We start from the raw sequence: 21791 nt of genomic DNA, 5'->3' as shown, positions 1-21791 counted from the left end.
GACTGTCACCTTTAGTGACTGGCGCTGGCTTACTTGAGCTCATTGTGGTGTATGGCTAAAACACTGTCAAAAGTGCGGAGGACACACGTTGCATGGCCTCTAAATAAAAATACAAAAGACATAAGTCATATCTTGTCCTGTCAGTATTTAGTACGTGTTATCACACCGTTGGTGGCATACATTATTGTCGTACCTATTGCTCGTGACTTTTTTTTAATTTGATTTTATTTTATTCACACACATACAGCACACTGTGCAGTATGCAGTAATATAAAGTCTCAATGCAACAGTGCTTCAAACTCTAACATTTAAGTCAGGATTAATAAAACAGCAACATTTCACTTACATTTATTTAATATACTTCTTTTTTTACTTATGTAGTTTTTCAAAGGCAGACTGTGCAGCATAAGTACTTTTGAGTGCTTTTTGTTTTCATCTCAACATGTTGACTCCTCCGAACAGTTTCTGTACAAAACCAGTCAAAATACAATTTACAACTGTTTTACAATCAAAACACATTCTTAGGGGAATCCTGACTCTGTCAGCGACTGTGTGCAGCATTCATGTGAGCAAGTTGAATGTCAAGAGTGAACATTTCAAAGAGATTGTAGACCTCAAACACAAAATTGAAGGCTACATGAAACTTTGGGTTAAAACAGGTCTGATCCCCTTTAAGTTAAAAGTGCCATGGTGGAAATCAAGATGTGTTCATGATTTTATACGCAAAAATACATTAAAACATACCTAGATGGCAATGGAATTACATTTTTAAAAAGAAATGTTGTTCATCGTTAACCTTTTGAGACCTCACTCACAACACAATATTAATAAGGTCCCTCACTGGAACTGCTGAACACAAGTGGGTGCAGAGCAACTTTGATTTTACTACCTGCACCACCAAGCTTCTACAGTTTGGAAACGCAGCGGGTGCAAACTGGGAGTCGAACAAGCTGCATCAAATGGCAGACAGGAGGTTGCATATTTGTACTTAGGCATTTGGTGTTGAATGCAAGTGCATGAAATGGTGGAAATGCATCCGTTTTTTTGGTAGCTTTGTTGGGAGGGCACAAAAAGGAAAACTGACCTACAGTGTCTGGTGTGGTCGCGCTGTAAATCTGTGTGAGTGGAAGGGTTAAGAGATAACTGGTTAATGAAAAAAAGACATTTGAAGATCACATGATGTTCTATGATGATGCGTTGAAGCTAAACATGTATGTCTCGTTCAACACGGACCGATGAGCATAAACACAATATACCTTTTAAAACGATGAGGCACAAAAAGGTTACATGACAAGACAAATTAATGCTAGCGCGTCACTTATGCAGCATCTGCTTTACAATCTGTTGAAGTACTGATACTAAGCTGCTGAATACCTGCGAGGCTGTTTGAACTTTCCCTGCCTCACACCTGCACACGGTGCCATCAAGTCTCTTCTCGTGCTTTAAGCTTCCATGGAATCTTGACCTTCTGATTCACACCGAGTCAACAGAAGACGAAACGACAGAAAACAGAGATGCATTATAGGATCGCAGTTCCAAAACTAAGCTTAAATATGGAAAATGTGAAATTGGCAAAGCAGCGCGGAAAACAACTAACTCGCTCTTTCTTTCTCTGTGCGGGAACCCAAAGCAACTGAGGTAGGACAGGAAACAATCAAATGCTTGACCCTCATATTATTCTTGCACAGATATACAGGTACCAGAAGTGATGTCGATGTTGGGGAGGAGGGGAGGGAATGGGTCTAGGAATGATGACAGTCTTCCAACTCCTACAGAATATTGGGCTGAAGCTCTTCCGGCAGCGTGGGGAGCTAACTGCAGCCAGCAGCGGGGCTTCATGCAGGCCTGCAGTCCAGCTGCGGCGACGGCGACGGCATGCAGGACGCCTGCAGGGGTGGAGGGCGCACAGTTCAGCGGGACCGCGGCTCAGGTCTTCAGGGCTTCTCCTGCGGCGCCTTGAGGGGGAAGGGAGCGGAGATGAAGGGGTCCACGGCGCCGACGTCCGAGGTCCACGAGTGGAGGGGACCGACGGGGACGGACGCCACCCTGTGAGCCGCTGCCTGCTGCTGCTGCTGCTGCTGCTGCTCGGGCACCGGACCCTCGAAGTGCCGGGAGTACTTGGCAAGAGCTTGCGGGCGGAACGGCTGTTGGGCGACTTGTGCAAAGGCAGCCTGATCGGGGGTCACGCTTGGATACGAGGTGATGGGATGAGATCCGGAAGCAGCAGCCAGCTTCTTCTTCCCGAAGGGAGCCTGAGAGAAGACGTCCAACTGGAGCTGCTGGAGCTGCTGCTGCTGCTGCTGCTGCAGCATCGGAGGCTTGGCGTGCGGGAAGGGAGCGTTGGCAAAAACGTCGCCCGCGTTGTCTTGCGGCATCTGGAAGGGGGCATTCGAGTAAACGTCAGCCGCCGCCTCGTGATGGTTGTGGGCGAGGGCGGCCGGGTCGACAAGGGGCTGCTGGAACTGCTGAGGATGCTGAGGCTGCTGAGCGGACTGAGGTCCCTGCTCTTCGTCTTCCTCGGAGTCGAGCAGCAGAGGCCTGGAGCCGCTGCAGTTGAGGGCTGCCGCGTGGCTGTCAACGGTACCCTCCTCCTCCTCCTCTTCGTCCTCCTCTTCCTCTCTATGCTCCTGCATGTGGCCGTCTTCCTCCGAGTCCTCATCGCTGGAGTGCACGAACCCGTCGTTCGCTTCAGGTTCCCCATCCGGAGGCTCAGCGCCAGTCAGCGCGGAGTACCCGTTGCTCTCCGCTTGCACGTCTGCGGAGAGAGAGAGAGAGAGAGAGAAAAATGGGCGGAAATGTTAAAGACACAGGAGACTTTCCGGCAGCAGAAGCAGTGGTCACACCACACGTCACATCATGTGAATCTCCGGGATCATGGGGACGACGCAAACAGTGACAAAACAGCGCAACAAAAAACATTCTAGTCTGAACCATCACACCGGACAGACAAGGCGAGGCGGCTTTACCATTACAACAGCGACAACGACAGAAACAACCTTGTTTCCACAAATGAGTCCACAGTTGGTGGGAGGTCACATGTAAGGAAATGCATTTGCATTTTCATTTTAAGTAAGAAATTGCATTGGGGTGGAGGGAGCTCAGATGGTGTGTCTGTGGAAACAAGGACACTTCACAGCGACGGGGTGAGGGCAACCGGGCACAGGCAGGTGGGCAGCGACAAGCCAGTCTTACCTCGGCAGCGTCGACATCAGCCTGGGAGGGAGTTAGTCGCAGCCATTTAGGGGAAACATCAGAGTATTTGGGGCAAACTGGCTGAATCGCTAGTCTGTCTGAAAGTCACAGCGCACAACCTTTTATGCACGACCAGTCGGGCGACACGTTGCACAAGCGAGATTGAGGAACAAATTCAGGCTGGAGGTCTGAAACTGAATTTCCAACAAGGAGTAGGGAACATTTAAAAACCATCTATATAAATCCTACAGGCCAATCAGAGAAGTTTTTTTTTTCAGGAAGAAGAGAATTTGCAATCTAGTTTAGTGTAGAATGGAAATAACTTGGGCTGTCAAATGATTAATTTTCTGAATCGCAATTAATCACATAATCTTCATCGTTAACTGCGATTAATCACGGTTTGAATTGCATGTGTGAAATTCTTTAATTTTTCCTTTCAAGGCAGTTTTACCCCCATAGAGGAAAGTATTTCTTACCAGAAATTGGCCAGAGGGCCGACTATGGGTTAGTAAAGGGGACAAAAAGGCTTATGCCGGGTTCACAGCAGACGTGGAAGTGCTGTTGCTCTCTTTCGTGTGCATGTGTGTTTGATTTCATTTCTCTCGCACTCAGATACTCGATACTGACAAATAAACATACAAAAACATGATCGCATTTGTCAATAGCAGTATTTTATTTTGAAAATTTACTGGATTTTTAGTGTTTCTTTGAGTGACTTTCTGTCCAGCTTGATGCGGCTCGCTCACAGAATAGACCAGACGCCGAAACGATGGCTGCACAGCGCAAGCCGGCCGCGGAGGAACGTGCCTTTCGCGTGTGACGATAACGACATCATTGGTTAACAAGGGCGCCGAAAGGGAGCGCGGGTTCCACTTCCGGTGTGAACCCGGCCTCACATTTGTAATCCGATTAAAAAATATAGAACGCGCTACGGATTGCATTTAACTAAGCGCAAATAACGCGTTAACGCTGACAGCCCTTGTGTGTGTGTATGTCAGTACTGACTGACAACATGACAGACGGCAAGTTCAGGTTAACTTTTTTTTATCTGTGCCACTCCATAATTCATAAAACACCCAAAGATGATCCAGCTTTGACTGCAATGTATACGTAGCAAATCATGTCACGCAAACATGATAAAAGTCCAAGACTTTTTCGTTTTATTCATCTGCCACCACAACAGTCCAACTAGCACGAGGTCAGTTTCACACGGCATCAAAACTCAACAGCCAAGGCAAGAGCTCTACAGAATACAACACTGTAGTGTCTGATGAGAACACAAAAGCATTGCTGTAGGATTGCATAGATCAACCACAGAGATGTACACGGTTCTTCTGTACAATAACTATACAATAGAAGGGTTTTTTTTTGTTTCATTTAAATCCATGCTAGTTATTATACTGGTGGGTATTGTTCAATGTGTCTTGTGGAGAGGAGTAAAAAGCCATTTCGATTGTGTCCTGATTGTATTTGCAATTCAGCGTGTCAGTGCGCACCTCTGGAGAGACGCCAGAGACGGAGAGTGATACTGGATAGAGTGAAATGTCTGAAGGGAGGAGAAAAGTTTTTCAAGATGCAACAGGTTGCAGAGATATCAGGAAATCATTTCCGTCATCAGCTCAGTTTTTCCTCCCACGCAAAAAAAAAAAAGAAAAAAGATTTGATGCAGAGTGGCCCGCATGTCACATGACGTCAAGCTATAACGGACACACAAATGGCATCTAAGTCATGAGCACTTTGTAGTGATGATATTGAAGCAGTGGGACAGACGCTGCGCATGAACTAAGAGAGAAGACTTTGGAAAGTTCAACATTTTCTTTACACAACTTAAAACACAAATAGTTGTTTCTCTACATATCGCTATACATTTTATTTTTACAGGGTCCATAAGGTTACATTCATTCTAAAGCACACTGTGCAAGAGTCCCATGTAATGTTAACACGATGGATAAAACACACAGAAAAAGAAATGCGACACAGCCAATGGAAACGAGAAACAAAAGTAATTTTATGTACAGCGGAATTTGTGACTGGATCCTGTTGACTGGTGACGAGTTTTGACAAATGTCGTTTTATAAGACAAAAAATAAAGAAATAAAAATCCTGCTTCACATCCGGCAATCCTTCAACTAATGTTATACACTGATCTGATAGAAATAACAGTAGTAGAACTGGGTGTCTGTTTCCACTTCTCTGTACACGTAAAAGCACAATCGTCTTAAATGCAGGTGAGCATTTTCAGGCTTCCATCTACATCCTGCATGACGACTTGCATAAGGTCCTACTTTCAGAATTCATTTACTATTCAAACCTGCGCTGCAGGAATTTCAGTTGATGTGGGGCAAATACGTTTTCGTTGCATAGCACCTTTAACTCCTGGCCTTCGTTTTTCCGAGTAAGACCACACCACCCATCCGTTTCTGCGCTCACCTACGACGGCAACGAGGTCATTACCTGTGTGAACAGAGCTACTGCAGCCATGTTTTACCAGCTAAACTTGGGCTAGCTCCCGTGGCTAGGTGGACAGTTAATAAGGCTACATTAGTTGGTAGCAGCTTCGGGAGGCGCCCGTGAGGGCAGAGAGGAAGTGATGTGTGCAAGGGGTGATGCTGCAGCTTATTTTTTTTTATCCCCGTGAGTGGAGAAATTTGCACAGGGATTACAAAACTCATAACTAATTCTGTTGCTGGTTTAAAAGGTCATCTGAATCTAAATATCTAAATATGCCTCAACAGTTGACTTCTTAACTCTACACTTCATTTTCCAACTGCAGCAATTGGACCGTTCAGTCTTTCTTCAGACCCCCCCAACTCTAATTTGAGCTTCCTTGTTGCTGGCTCGTGGAGATTAATTAAAGCTTTTGGCCCTGCACGAGTGCACGAGGTGAGCGGAATGCAGCCACAGTTGAGCGGTTCAACAGAAGCACGCGCAGACAGCCGATTGCCAAGTGGAGGGGACAGTAACATGGAACAGGCCACGACTCAGCCACGGCAGAAGCAGACGATATGTTCATGAGGAAGCTGTTTTTTTTTTTGTTTTGTTTTTTAAATCGGCGCGGGAAAGCCGACAGCCAGCATGGATCAAAGAAAAAATGAAATCAGCCCATCGGGTGACTGGAGGCGGAGCCAAGGAGGCACATCGCGAGACAGCCGGTGTAGGTACAAAATCTGCCTGGCTACGAGATCTGTCCGCCGTCCTTACGGCAACTCTATTAGGACAAACTACATCACTATGGAACAGATAGATAAACAGACAGGTTGATAGATAGATATAATATGATTATATATCTGTAAGATATAATATGAAACTATCTATTATATCTATTGGTATATAATCAAATACATAATTATCATATCCATCTATCTTAATGACTGCAATGTAGTTTACGTAGTAGATGTAGAAGATAGATATAGTACAATCATATCTATATATCTATTATTCTATCTGGACATAATCATATTATATATCTATCTATCTATCTATCTATCTATCTATTTATCTATCATTCGTTTGTTCGACCGCAAAGTAGTTTGTTCTAATAGTGTTGCCATATGTGACGTCGTCTGTAGTCGCCAGACTTTCGGACAGATCTTGACACGATCAGGCATCACTTAGCCAGGGACAGTTTGCCACGTCATTGAAATTGCCGGAAAGAAAGAAAGAGGGGGAAAAAAAAAAAAAAAAAAAAGATAAAACAAAGAGCGAAATTGCTGGAAATCGCCAGACCCCGGGCAGATCCCATAGCCGGACAGATTTTGTACCTACACCGGCCTCCACCAAAAACTATCTGAGCTGCTTTGACTTGGTAAGGTGCTACATTAAATGCCTCTTCCCCCACCCCTTCCCCTCCCTCTGTCAGGATTGCACACTGCCCCTTCGACCTCTCGCAACACCCCCTAGAGGTCGATGAGCTGGTCCACCAGCAGGAGGGAGCGGGCCAAGTTAGGGATGCTGGACTCTGAACTGCCACTGTTGCTGCGCGAGTGACCACCTGAAATGTGCCAAAAAGAGAGAGAGAGAGAGCGAGAGAGAGAAAGAGAGATGGAAGAACCGAGGGACAAGCAAAAAAAAAGAAAAAAAAAGCAGTGTTAACAAAGGATGTATGGAGGAAATGAAAAATGAGGTTTGTTTGATAAGGATGGAGAGGATAGCAGAGGGATGTATGGATGAGGGCAGAAAGAGAGAGGGAGAGAGAGAGAGAGAAACAGGCAGTGTGAGCCGGGATCATCCTTATACACCTGCAAGGAACTAGAACAGGAGGAGAAACTAAAGGGACACAAACAACTTCAAGGTGGAAAACCACTTGAAACGGGGAGGGGGCAGTGACTAATGGGACAGCTGGGGGAGGATAAGACAGCCTTTAACGTGCCAAGCGCAGCCGCGCAAGCCTGCTCACACCAGGAAAGAGCCCTGGGAAGTCTATCTGCGAGCTGACGTTTCTGTTGCGGGGGCTTCGGCAGACGGGAGCGCTCATCTGGGGGACTTGGGTTGACCTTACCTTGGCTGGGGTTTTTGGAGATGAGCACGGGAATAGGGTCAAACTCGTCATCATTGCCCTTCACCTCACACGACATGAGGAGATCAGAGTCTGCGGCGAAGGAAGAGGAAGTCAAAGAATGATGGAGGGTGGGAAAATGGTTAACCAAGCCAAAGGAAAAAAGAAAAAGAAAAAGAAACCGCAAGAATGAGAGCAGATTCAACTGTGGATGTAGCCGAGCCATGCCTTCAGGTGGCTCTTCCACCAATGAGTTCAGGTTCTGTGCAAGCTTTGACTCATTCTGTTCTGAAACCGACGTCGTAACTCCTCTGTTTGTCCATCTGCTTCTGGATGCAGGTACAGCCTGGAGCGGCTTAATGCGCTGCACGCAGCAGCGGACACACTGTGGCATCAGAGGCGACGTGGGAGGAGCTCTTACCAGAAACTCTCTGGGCAGGCGGCACCTCCTCCAGACAGGAACCCGGGCCGGAGGCCAGCAGAGCGGAGGAGCAGGAGGAGGAGGAGGAAGGGAGCGTGGAAACAGACTGGCCTCCGTGAGGAGAGGTGTGAGAAAGCAGGTCGCAACCCAGCAGAGAGTCCTCCCCAGCGAGAGAGTCTGAGGCGAGGGTGAGAAGAGGCAGAGTGAGGAGAGCGCAGAGGAGAAAAAGACTTGGTGGAATCAGAGGGAGGCATTTTGTTAGTGTTTAAACTCTGAGAGCAGACAAACATCAAAAGCACCAGAAAGGGAGTTATCGGGAAAGGAAGAAATAATGTCCGGTGTTGCCGGTCACGGCTATAAATAAAGGTGTGACTCAGTGCACCTTGTGTCTTTTCCTTGCGGATCGATCCTGATCGTTTGTGAAATTGCTTTCCCAGTTGTTCCGAGTCGACTTAACTGCGGGAACACGCTGCCTCTCGGTTCGCCCTTTATCGCTGATCTTGCAAACAACGCGACCTCTGCCTTTCCACAAACACTGCAATATATGCATTTCTCAAGTTCCCGCCACGATTCGTCGATATTCGATTGTTCAAAAAGGCTTTTTGCCCATTAGCATCAAACATTCATGAGGGGCTTCAAATTGAACGATGATTGCTGAAAATAGTCACGTAAATGGCTGGAACGCGGGGGCCAATGCTGCTGGATGCAACGAGATGGACACATTTCAAAATTTCCTCCTCCTTAAACGTAGGATTTTTGCAAGTGTTAGCAGACATACAAGATGGACCTTTTCAAACGGCTTGGTCACACACACACACACACACACACACACACACACACACACACACACACACACACACACACACACACACACACACACACACACACACACACACACACACACACACACACACACACACACACTTTAGCAAAGTTAATCTATTCCAAACCTTGCGACTGTGGAAGTGAGACACATGCAGGTAGAGAACTTCAGGTTAAGGAACAACACAGAAACAATCTGCTTGTGCTATTGGTAAAGCTGGAATAATTACAGATAAACGGCATTTTCATATCAAATAGAAATCTCATTGTTAGGGTGAGAAAATGCTACTGAGAAAAGAACAGCACCCTGCATATACCAGCATGTTGGATGCATATATTCACACAACTGAGGTTGCAAGCAAGCCAGGACGCAAACACAATACAATTCTTAATGACCGAGTTATTAGTTAGTACATATGTCCCACAAACAGGGGCTTGTGCCAACACTGAAATGAAGCAACACTGTAGCCGTCCTCGCTAGATGCTACCAGAAATGCCTTCCTTCACACTTTTTTTACTTTTGTTGTAAGCAATGTTTGCATACTTTTATTTTTGCTATATAACATATATATAAAATGATCATCCATCATCCAATTCGTAAGTGGAAGGAAATGTAGATGTGTGTGTGTGTGCAGCAGACTACTTTTCCAGTAAATACTGACACATCATTACTGAAATGTCACAGCCAGGTTATTCGTTGGACAGTTTCATCCAGTGATTGTTAGAGATTAGTTTTAATTCCTCTTTTATAATGACTTTTGTCAATCAGTGAAACTTTACGACGGAAATTGAGCAACATGTTACGAATAACTTCATGTGAACTTAAAGTGTCGCACGAGACCGCCAACTTGAGGACAGACCATTTCACAGTCTGGTCATATCGACTGAAGCAGAAACCATTACATCCCATGCCGCAGCAGTGAGTGGGTGTCTTTAGTCAAGAGTCAGAGGCCAGGAAACCATCATTGATCTCAACTCACTTCAGGAAACGTGCCTCGGCCAAATGATTTCCAACGATCAAAAAAAAACCAAAAAACAATCCATGCGGCAAACCACAAATAACAGGCAAACTAGGGATCATACTTACAGGAAACCTCTAGGGGTCAGGTTATGGAGCGCGGGTTCTAACAAAAGGAATGTGGCGACTCAGAAAATGGCACAACAGATGTGACCATTTGCTCCTTCCACTATTGGAGAGAGGCGGACACTGAGGACAAGCTTCTCACCAACCACTTCTTTCAGTGGCGTGAAATCACATTCAGTGGTTAGAACCGCATCAGCTTTCGCTATATTTCAAAGAGGCAGTGGCTCCTTTCCTAAATGTTGCACAACTGCCTAAATCCAGCTTTCACACGTGCGCATCCTGATGGAGTGATGCGGCGGGTGTCAAACAGACAGCTTAGTCTGGGCGGAGAAGATTAAGCGCCTCCTGATTATGTAACGGCTTTATCACAGGTTTTAACAGATCTTCACAAAAAAACAAGTTGTTGCGCTTGTAAGCATGAACATCCACAGGGATCAAAAGTCAAACACAGGGGAACAAAATAGGTGGGCGGATTATTTGAAAAGTGCTGCAAGCCTGAATTTTTTTTTTTTTTTTTAATCATCATTACTCGTCCCCCCCCCTAATCAGGTTCCAGCGGGAGTGCGGCAAATCCAATTAACAAAGGAGGATCTGTCCTAAGCGTTGCGAGGCAACAGCAAAGGCACAGGTCCGCAAATGAGATGCGATCTAGCTGTGGCGACAGCCTCTATTCACGAGAGGTGACAAGGAGCCAGTGTGAGGCTGCCTGCTATGTCAACAAGACATGTGCGTACAAACAACTCGCACAAAATGAACCGGTGGGATGTGTGACACCCAGGAAATTACTCCTGTAAATACACACTTAAGTCTTAAAAATGTGTTTGCTCACAAGCCTGAAACACTTGGGAGTAAAGCTGGATGTATCCCCGGTGAGAGGAGAAAATAAAAATGAAAATAAATCATAGTGGGTGTGGAAAATATTTGTGATTGAAAAAAGAAACAACACCCAAAAGCCTGAAAAAGCGCGTGTGCGGTCTGAAGATCTTAACCTTATACTGCAATATAAAATGCATAAAGAGAATGAAATAAAAACGGTGAGAGGACGAGCAAACTTTTTGTTGGATGTTTTCTGAAAAGATGAGTGAACCGATACCAAATTTGTACAAAGTAGAAATGTAGCTGTGATACAGAGCATTGACCGTACCTGGAAAGGAGTTGAGCCCCATTATAAGACTTTCATTGGAGCCTGCTGGCTTCTCTTTTGGCGCAGGGGCTGAAAAAAGAAGACAATGACACATTAGAGCACGCAAACGTCCTCTAATCCGCAGGCCGCCGCGACCGAGCTGCACTCACTCTCGGCTAATTTCGCAAAGTCCTTGTTGAGCAGCTCCTCTGCTGTGAGCCTTGAGAAGTTGTCGTCTCCAAAGGGGTTCCAGCCAGGCTGAGAGACGGGTGCTGCCAGGGTCGCCTGGGGGTCGCCGTTGCCTGCATGATACACACTCTGCTGAGATGAGCAGGGGGAGCCCGAAGGAGTCGTGCTGGCTGACCTGCAGCGCAAACAGGTGAAAACCAGGGTAAGAGTTGCTGCGTGACGACGTGAAACAATGATAATTTTGTGAACAACACAAAAGAAAACAGGAAGAAATATGCGGAAATACCAAAAATAGCTGCTTACAAAATATAATGAATGTGGAAAAAAAGTTTTCGGACACCATTCAAATTTTATCCAATCCTTATTATTGTAAAATACTTGCCAGAAGCTCTGTTCTGCTGTTTTAAAAGGTTTGGCTGCATCCGAGGCACACAGATAGTTTTTATTTTATAGATGTATTTTTTTTTAGACTCAATGAAAAAGAGCTTGGTGAGTGGAATTCTTAATGTTGCAACAGGTTTGATCATTTTCCTTCATGTCTCTCGTCACATGAATGGACTTTCTGTTTCCTTTCTCAGTGCCATGAAAGGACAGTCCATCCTTTGGTCCCTCAAGGGAGACAGTTCTGCTCACTTGGACTTGTTGAGGCTGGCCTCAGCCGCAGCTGCTTGGAGGAGTTGGGTGGACTTGCTGACAGGGACCCCGAACACGGCGCTGTGAGTGACGTCGCTCAGGATGCGTCTGTGGCCGCTCTTTGGCGCCGTCTTCGGCGACGAGGGGGGAGTCAGTGAGCCCGCTTTGTGAATCCCTCGGCTGCTCATCTATATGAAAAAAAAAAAAAAAAGGGGGGGGGGGGGGGGATATGATGAAATGTCCTTGTGAAAAACAGGAAGAAATAGAGAAAAGTGCTGAAACAGAAACAGGAAAAAGGAGGCTTGCAACCACCGGGAGAGAAAATCTGTTGGGGAAGAAGATTTTAAGTTTCTCAGAAAACCCAACCAGAGAGAGAAAAATGAAAATGACTATAAAGTAACTAGAAAGTGACAATGAGGAACTTTCATTTTGTGAATTGAATGATAATTAAAATGTGAATCTACTAATCGTTTCATTTGAGCTGATTTGACCTGATCGCCTTCTTACAGTTACTACAAAGAAACTGCAGCATTTTTTCCAAAGGACTAATGTACTGTTACATTAAGTTCATAAGCCGTATTTAAAAGTTCCTCAAAGTTCCCTTAAATAAAGACCTGAAACTAAAACTTATATGATTGGTGATCATAAGATGTTTGCAAAGGAGAACCAGAAAAAAAACATATAACCGTACACCACCATCACGGTTCAATTCAGCATGTTCAGTGATGTCATTAATGTGTTTTCATTGAGTAATCAGAAAAGTAAAAGCAAAAATTCAGACACGATTGGCGAGAGACAAAGCTGGTAATCAACTCCGTGGCTCAAGAGAGGAGTGGACAGCGACGGGAGCAGGATGTTACCACAACCTCCTGGTCAGCTACAGGACCTGGCACCGCAGACTCTGGGATGGGGGCCAGATTAGCAGCGGCTGCTTCGTGAACGTGGGCAACATGCGGCTGCTGCTTCTGTGCGTTTAAAAAATGAAGTACCAGACCTAACAATGAACTGGAGCATTGGAGACACCTGAGATGCTGCTTGTTGCTGATGCACTGTGCAGGTTGATGCTACACAGAAATTGTTTAAACGGTTAAGGCTGATCAATGCCAGAGCAGCAGCTTTATTTGCTGCATGTATTTATATCAAGCAGAAACATGAAAAAAAAAAAGATGAGATGGGAGAATTTTCTTTCACCTTGTATAAAGAACAATTTATAGAAGATAATACCAACAATATGTAATTTAGATGTTAATAACTAACTCTGAAATAATGTATTTACAAGAGAGAAAAACCTGTTCTTAGTTTGACGAGTCAGAATATGAAACGCCTTATGAAGCCATATATGGGCATGGCAAGGACAGTGTGTTTTTCTACATTTACCATTAGGGTGAGCACAGCTATCACTGTTTGTGTTGTGTCCATGTGTATAAATGGGCTGCTCTGATAATAAATCACTGAGGGGAATTAAAAAAAACAAAAAAACAAAAAAAACAAATCAATAATCAAGTTCTGCGGTCAACTAAACCACAGCTAAATTAAATTCCCCTTCAACTGCTACTAAACAACCTCTGGTTCACCATACAGCACCCGTCAGAACACTGTCAGTATGTGAAATCCTTGTACCTTCTGAATGCAGAAGGCCACAATTGACTACAAATGACTTTGTAAGTGTTTTATCATCTTAAAATGTCGCCACTCCATTCGTTGCATTCTAAGACTTTTTCCTGTGTTGATTTCTTTCTGAAAAGTACAGAAACAAAATTGATTCCAAAATGTCTCCATATCTACCTGCTGGTTACTCTGAGGGCTGAGGAAGGCAGATGCTTGTTGGTGCTTCATGTAGAGCTGCTGATGCTGCGGAGTGGTCTGTGGTGGCGGCATGGCGGCAGCCTGAACTGGTGGAGGTGCAGCTTGAGCCGCCAAGGCCTGGTGAGCTGGTTGGACGGCTGCAGTTGCATGAGGCGGGGCATGGATACCAACACCTACAACAGATAGAAGAATGAAAAAGTCATTTTTAGCATCAGTTATACGATTATAAAAAAAACCAACCACCTGTCTTTATACAATTATTCTTCAAAAAAAACCCTCTACAATTTGAAAGTTCCAATTATGCAATCAAAAAGATTACAGCTGAACAAATTATTGAGAAATTATTTCTAATCTTCTCAAATTTCATTAAATTCAAGACTAATTGAATTGTTTTCCCTGTGCAATCTCAAATGCGTTGCCCCAAACCACAAGCCAATGAGAAACAAAACAAACCGAAATGAAACTTAGACAGCAGGCCGCAAAGACATCTATGACATAATGGAATATCTGAAGTACAAAGGGATGGCTGTATGCACAAAACCACTTTTACCTATAGCCTGAGGCGCTCCAGCAGCCACATTTGGTCTCTTGCGTGGAGTGAGCGCTGGCTGAATAGGGAGAATGCCTGATATTGGCTGGGGTTGAGTTTGACCAGCTTTGGGTCGCTGGCGGGGAGCAATAGAGGTTTCCATGGTTGGAACGGGGTCCGTCAGTCTGGCAAGAGAACGCAGAGTTAACTTCAAGGTCCTCGGTTGACAGTCAAAGCTTTTGTCTCTCTTTCACTAACCTGGCTTTGGTTTGACTCTTTTTGGCCACTGCTTCACTGGCCCTGATCGGCTCTGGAAGTTTTGTTGGAATAGTGGAATTCTGCAAATGAAATCAGGCATTAAGTTTTCTTTGATAACTGAACAAAAGTGTTCATATATACCTGTAAATAAGCTGTAAACTAAGTATTGGCATCAATTTTTGTTTCAGTGGATACATCAACACCAGAATAAAGGCAGGTAATTCTGACCTTCATAAACACATTAACACAATTTATTTCGACAACCAAATGTCAAAACTATAATAGCTTCAATGTAATTTATAGCACATGATGTATATAATACCACCGCAATAGGCCAAAGATCAAAATCTGAATGAACAGCTTAAATAAAATGCAACATTCTCCAAACAAAACTGTCTGACAAGCCTCTTGCCATCGTTACTTACGTGGACATTTGGGACCTGACACTCCCTCCGTGCCATCCTGAAGGCAAAATAAGACACTTGGTAGATGTCTGGTCTCCTATCTGGGTCAGGTTCCAACATGTACCCTGAGGAACAAAGCATGTTTATTCATGTAAAACATATGGAAACTTCCATTCCAGTGGATGAATACATGCATTTTGTGCATATATGATATTTAAGGCAGCGTGTGCACTCACTGATGAGACAGTGCATGTCCTGAGAGTAGCGGGAGTTGTCGGGGATTGTGAAGCTTCCGTCGCAGATGGCCACTTGGCTCTCCCCGAAGGGAAGAGTGAAGTAACAAAGTTTATACAGCAGACAGCCCATGGCCTGTGCAGATCATCAGAGTATCAAGACGCTGGATTAAAATGTGAGTCTGGACCTGGTATCTTGCAACTTACTATTTAATTAAATTTTATAGCAAACAAACACAATTACACAGTGAGCACCACAGTGTAGCGGGTGGTACAAGAAGGAGAGGTCTTCCTACCCATATGTCTGCCTTTGTCGTAATGACCTGTCCACCGTAGAGGTTGACCATCTCTGGGGCCCGGTAGGACAGAGTTGTGTACCTGTTGTCACAGTGTGGAGATAAAGCTTATGGATAATAGAGACAGAAAAGACAGAGGATGAAAACAAACTCAGAGAACTGACTTCTTGATTTCCTCCTCCACCACTGGCACTCCCTCCGTCTGAGGGTTCTGGAATCGATTGATTGCACTTCCAAAATCACAGAGCACGTAGTGTCCTCGGTCGTGCAGAAGAATGTTTTCCACCTGTGTGAGAAACAGAGGACACCTCTCACCTCACACAGCCAATGTGATTCAACCTGGTGTGCAGCAGCAGCACACGGCCGGAGAGGAGTTGGTCCTACCTTCAGATCTCTGTGAATGATTGGACTCTTAGACTGGTGGAGGCAAGCGACGGCTTCACAGGTGTCACAAAATATCTGCAAGACTTCAGCCTCAGAAAAGCCCGTCTGCAACCGCTGGTTCATCAGGTTCACCACCTGCCCGCCTGCGGAAAGCAAACTGGTCAACTCAACAAAGACAACAAAGTGGCTTTTTTATACGTACGTTGTAGAATGAATTTGAATTTAAGCCGGCCATTACGGATTGTTAGCGCTATGACGTCTATTTGTAGGTACAGAGTATATAAAGAAATCTATTTCAACAGAGACAAAAGTTTACAGTCACTCTCGTAAAAAGTAAAGACAAAAAGTGATAAGGTGGACATGTCTGTCAGAGGTCATACTAGCTTAGTTATAGAAGCTTCAAATGACGTCAGGAGTATGACTAGATGAAACTTTTCCAGCATTTGATAAAGTATTGTTCATTAAGTAACTCGTTAACTAGATAAGTCTTTCGTTTTAAAATACCTTCATTATTTTATGGGTTTAGCAAAAATTGAGATAACATATTTTGTATTCTTTGAGACCAAAGCTCTAGTGACCCTCATGACTACTGTATCAGGGTGTGTGTGTGTGTGTGTGTGTGTGTGTGTGTGTTTGGTTTACCTCGACAGAAGTCCATTAAGATTAGAACTTCCCACACGTCGCCATTTCCAACTGCAGTTACGCTGGCATCCAGGAAGCCCACTATGTTTTTATGGCCCACTAGATCTCTCTGTGTAAACAAAACACAGAGAACATAACAGTGAAAAACAAGAGAAATTAAGTTTTTAAGGAGTTATGTATCACTGACTTATTTTGATAAATAAGAATAAACTACAATGTTGGTAGTAAATACTGTTTTTTATTTTTAGTTGGGCTTACAGAGGTACTGATTCTCTGTTAGAAGTCAGGAAATAGTGATGATAATCATCTGGCAGTAGTCAAGCCATGGGTGTGGTTGCAGCAACTGTAGTTCCAATTACAGGAACGACACAGGAACCTAAAAGTTTGTGGTCAGCTATATTTCCCAACTGTATTCACATACAGTGAAGTCGAAAAAGGAAAGAAAAAAAAAAAGAGTCTTTCAAACACTAAGATGCCCAAGAATACTGGCATGACATGAAACTGACACTCATTTCAATGAAATTTATTAGCAGATTGCTTTAACAGATGTCTTAAGCAAAAGTTCTGTTTTGACTGTCAACAAATAAACAATGAATTACTTAGTCCAATAAAGTTTCAAGTAATGCATCAATTAGGGTAATTTTAATGTTTAGGCTCATGTGACATTATATCATCTACACACACTTCATCACTTTTTGAATGGAGGAACCTTGTCAATAATGCCTCTGTTAAGCATTTTAACTAATTAGGACAATCAGTGCTTCAAAAACAGGGCACAAGATACCTGATCGCCATCAATCTTGTATCATCACTGAGAAATTAAACAGGAGGGAGCAACAGGGACAAAAAAAAGAGAGCAATACCACAAAATGACTGAATCAAAAAGAATTTTGTTTCAGTGACAATCTTACCATAATCTGTATCTCGAGTTTGCAGATTTGCAGGTCGTCTTCATTGTTCACGTACATCCGTTTCAGTGCACAGCGCAGACCTTGATGGTTCCGCACCAGAAACACTATGGCAAAACCCCCTGCAAATCGTGACGAGATTGAAAGAATGCATTTAAGCTATAGAGTGACTACATTATGGAGTACTTTAATAACATTCGATTTTTTTTGCAACAATATTGCTACGTAATTCAATAAAAAGAAATTGGTTGGGTACTTTTTTTTTTTATTTTTCTAGTCACTAATTGGTGCATAATTGGTAGTGCAATTGTTCATTGCGGTATTGGATATAGCTGAGCAGTACGTACAATACCATCCATACCTGCGCTCTGACTCTCTGAACGTTAAACAAGGCTCATGCCTAAAGGTTAAAGCAATGAGGCAAGTAAATGGATTACTGTGAGAGCGTGCGGTGTGCAAACTGGTAGGAGACGCTTGAAAGAACATGCTGAGAGAGCAAAAAGCAGACAACCCTGACACAGGTGGTTGGAGAATTCATTAAACGGTGGAACCAGTCAAGTGGCGATGACGTGGGGCAAACAAAAAACTCTGTGGTTTTGACCCGTTTCTCTCATTATGCTCCGACGCGACTTTTGTTTTGCCCCGGGTATGACGTCAACACTAAGTTGCAGCTCTCATTGTGAAGGTCTGAATTTTGTAACTACAGCTCTTCTTTTCACAGTTTTTTTTTTTTTTTTGCTCTGGCAGCCTGCAATAACGCCAGGCACTGAGCTGACTCATCTGACTCGCATCACTGAGCCAAGGACGGCGCCACGTGATCCGACTGGGCGTCACTTGGTAAACACAGCTTGTGGCAAACACCAACAGTGATGTATAAAAAATGGTTGTATGGATACACGATTGAATGTAACACTTAACAGAACTCCAGTAAAATCAGCCAAAACAAAAACCAACAGCAACAAAAATGTCTGTTCAAATACAAAAAAAACTGCAATAATCTGGAGTGCCAAAATGCCACTTCGAGGATATTCAGACAAGTGGAAGAATGAGGTCATGAGTAAAGAAAAACAACAGAGATTCTATTCTGAATGAGAAAATATAGGAGGAGGATGGCTTGTGTGCGTGTGTGTGTCTAATCTGAGATGTCTCAAAGGAAAGAGAGGGATTAGCAGCCCTCGAGTGCAACTTTTAAGCAGTGGTCCACAACCTTAGCAGACAGCGCTAACAAATGATTGTAAGCACAGCTACAAATAGCCGCTGCCTTGTGACGTAACAGACTGTCAGGATTACTCTGCTGCTGCGGCTCTGCCTTCTGCACGCACGCGCAGGCAAAAGACACAGAAACACACCTGTGGACACCGCCCTCATCGTGCAGCGGGTTTTCATCAGTATGGCATGTGCAAAAACAATGAGGACTTGTTAGTGGCAACAAGGCTTGGTCATGTACTATATGATATATAGACTGACAGGGCATACTAGTATTTGGAAACAGCACAGTGGCATTCAGGGAAGAAGATTGAAAAATCTTACCCAAGATAAAAAATAAATACAAAAGGAAAGGTGCATAATTTCCCTATACATGTTGTTCTCACTGTACCACAGTAGTGAGCACGGTCTCAGTTACAATCACCGTGTTACACACATCACATGAACGGGTCTTATGTTACTCGTAGTAACTTGATATGGACAAAGAAATCACATTAGACTGACTGACTGAAGAAGCTGCTGAAGAAATACAATGATGTGACCGGAGATATAATATCTGCACAATACAGGCTAACCAGCCTACATAGCAAATGCACGTTAGAATAATAAGATGATGGAATGAACTATGCACAGGGTAAAAATATAACAAAGATTAAATATGCAGAAGGACCAAACTTCAGAAAACCGTTTAAAGAATTGGAACTAGGAACGAAACAATAGAGCTTACCTTTAAAGTAAACTTTATGATGTCAAGCCTAACTTCGAATGTTTACCAACATCTGTGCAAATGACCGAGTAATTGTATCTGACAAAAGTAAAGTTTTCTTTCTTTCAGAAAAGAGTAGTTGGACCTCATTTTTCAAACCAATTTTTATTAAAGCTTTACATTTGCTCTGTGGAAGGTCCAGCTGCGGTTCTACGATCGAATCCAGCCACTGTATGGCCAAACAGATGGGGCTCATCTATAGCACTGTTGAATTAATCAGACTTCTTTCATCTATTATTCAGCTGGAGGCACTCTGAGCCAACAGTGCACGGCAGACTCCCATTGCAGACCAGACACAAATTACTTCATAAAACACCGCAGAACCTGTTTAAGCTTGCTCTGGTGAAAACAACACTTTTAAGTAAAGATTTATAAAGCACGCATCAAATTTAGTTTGACGATAGTGGTTCGCCAGAAGTTAAAAAAAACATGCAGTAGTAAGAACTTTAAAAAGGGGGTAACCATGAATATTTGTTGTAGCTAGTTGTGTCGTGACATCATGCTCAGTGTTGTAGGTACACTTCAAAATAACCTTTGACCACTTTGAAGACGTTAACATGTTTTTTTCTAACATCTCTTTGGTTCTTAAGTATTCAGTTCATTGTGAATTGCCACAGACTTGAAATGCAGCACAAATGACTCAGCAAGGAGTCACAACACAGCAGGAACTCCACCTTTTGCAATGTTCCTCCTTTTCATGACTTACAAGCGCAGTGACGGAGAAGACATTGTGAGAAGAATATGCAATACTTTCATTAAATACAGGCATATGTGTGTCTGCGTGTCATTGTTTGTTTCTTTTCTTTTCTTCCTACAATATTGAACAAATTAAGATCGGACCACAAAAGGAACAAAGGTGAACCCCTCGCTTACATCAGAAGAGCTTCTGAAGATTGCAAGATGGCAATAGTTTTTGCCCTGATGCAGCCGTGTGCAACTCAATATTGCCAACACGTTGTGATTGTCATCACTGTGGTGGCCTCTGCATGTTGTGTCGGATCATGATGGACCTATAAAAATAGGCCTGTTCAGGTCGTTAGTGTTACCTGTTTATCTGCCCATCCTCGTGAGGCAATTCAGGCAAAAGGAATGCATGTAATCGGGCGTGTTTTTAAGACTTGCTTTAAACATTCATACGGAAACATGAAATTCACCTTCTGCGATGATTTCCTCGATGGTCACTTGATGTCGTCCAATAGTAAACACTCGTCCGATGAAGCTGCCACCGCCGCCGGAACCAGCGCCCCCTCCACCGACTCCTGAGCCAGGCCCGGAGCTCACCAACTCCCGGCGTGAATCAAAAAATTTCTTCATTTCCCTCGAGGTTAAAGGAAATCACTCCAACGTTTTCGGTATCGTGACAAAAATCCAATTACAGAGATCAGACCCTGTTTGTCGAGGTGGTGGTGTTGACGCGTTGGCCGTTTTCGATGATTGAATGAATGCAGCCAACTAGCTTGAAGCTAGTTAACTGCTAGCAAGGTAACCAGTCCAGACCTCAAAATATCCCACTTCTGTTCGACGCTCTGCGGCTACCTCATAATTCGAGCAACACGCAGAGACACGTATTTGTTGATGGATAATTAGATACAACGAAAATTCTAAGATCCACAGAAACAGGAGAGCAACACTGTCTGACTAAAGTAGCTAATCTGTGATAACGCAAAACATTAGTTAGCCTTTAGCTCACCTAGCCGGCGGCTAGCCTGATGAGCTAGGTACGGTGACAGCTGTCAGTTGACGGACCTGCAGCCAGGTAAGTCTGTGGCGTCCAACGTAGCATATGGACGTTACACATCTCCAACAATAACAACCAGTCAGAGTGCGACTCCACCGCTCATCTGCCGCTAAGCCGTTTCGTATCGTAGTAAGATGACAAGAGGACCCCCAGTGGTTTCAAACGTCCAGCCGGCTTGTAAGAAGGCTCTCGCCAACAAACTTAATGACAGGGCTAGCGTAGCCACAGGCTGGGTAGATGCCAGAGAGACTCGAGAGGGAGGACGTCTCAGCCACCGTCAGTCCTTATGGATTTCTCCCGTTATGATTGGTTGAACGCACGGAAACTTCCTGTGTGACAACACAGCCAAGCTCTGCGTTCGACAGGGGGGAAAAAAAGAAAGAAAAAAAAAGCACACGTTGTATGTCACAGATCATTTTGAGAAGTCAAAAATCAACGTAAAAACTGCCAAAAAAAAAAAAAAAAACTAAACAAAAAAACCCATAACGAATGATAAAGTCAATTTGTGATAATATAGCTAAGCATTTATTACTTTGTCTCTATTAAATACCTCGTTTGCGAGAAAGTATAGAAGTTGGTACATTCACAACAACAAGAGAAGATCGTGATAGAGCAGTCATTCATCTCCACTCATTTTGATCTTGTTCAGGGCTAATAGTTTA

General features: G+C 43.9%; 1 protein-coding gene across 6 annotated transcripts; it reads right to left on the bottom strand.

Moving 5' to 3' along the window:
* Nucleotides 1-125: 125 nt before the first annotated feature.
* Nucleotides 126-21400, bottom strand: aak1a (AP2 associated kinase 1a). Of its 6 annotated transcripts, none has more exons than XM_076038865.1 (18): nucleotides 20546-21399; nucleotides 17423-17541; nucleotides 16512-16620; nucleotides 15870-16012; nucleotides 15650-15771; nucleotides 15486-15567; nucleotides 15193-15325; nucleotides 14978-15081; nucleotides 14553-14632; nucleotides 14316-14479; nucleotides 13745-13938; nucleotides 12820-12924; nucleotides 11960-12147; nucleotides 11308-11501; nucleotides 11159-11227; nucleotides 8109-8285; nucleotides 7691-7780; nucleotides 126-2755 (listed from the first exon to the last, which is right to left on the bottom strand). In XM_076038865.1, exons 1-18 carry the CDS (start codon nucleotides 20703-20705, stop codon nucleotides 1935-1937), a joined length of 3054 nt encoding a protein of 1017 aa, XP_075894980.1. In that variant the 5' UTR covers nucleotides 20706-21399; the 3' UTR covers nucleotides 126-1934. The 6 variants fall into 6 exon arrangements, with proteins under 6 accessions (XP_075894980.1, XP_075894981.1, XP_075894984.1 ...); XM_076038866.1 differs by having other exon boundaries at nucleotides 12826-12924; XM_076038869.1 differs by lacking the exon at nucleotides 8109-8285 and having other exon boundaries at nucleotides 20546-21400.
* Nucleotides 21401-21791: the final 391 nt, after the last annotated feature.

The sequence above is a fragment of the Nelusetta ayraudi genome, unplaced genomic scaffold, assembly GCF_046127955.1.
Source record: "Nelusetta ayraudi isolate G7.1 ecotype Tasmania unplaced genomic scaffold, CSIRO-AGI_Nayr_v1 ptg000058l, whole genome shotgun sequence".
NCBI lineage: Eukaryota > Metazoa > Chordata > Actinopteri > Tetraodontiformes > Monacanthidae > Nelusetta > Nelusetta ayraudi.
The sequence above is the reverse complement of the archived record's forward strand: the minus strand, read 5'-3'. Positions and strand labels throughout refer to the sequence as shown.

Coding starts and splice junctions, on each gene's coding strand:
- aak1a (XM_076038865.1), bottom strand. CDS start 20,705: ATGAAGAAATTTTTTGATTCACGCCGGGAGTTGGTGAGCTCCGGGCCT. Junction 16,013..16,511: donor CTTAATGGACTTCTGTCGAG/GTAAACCAAACA, acceptor TGCTTTCCGCAG/GCGGGCAGGTGGTGAACCTG. Junction 15,772..15,869: donor TCATTCACAGAGATCTGAAG/GTAGGACCAACT, acceptor TTTCTCACACAG/GTGGAAAACATTCTTCTGCA.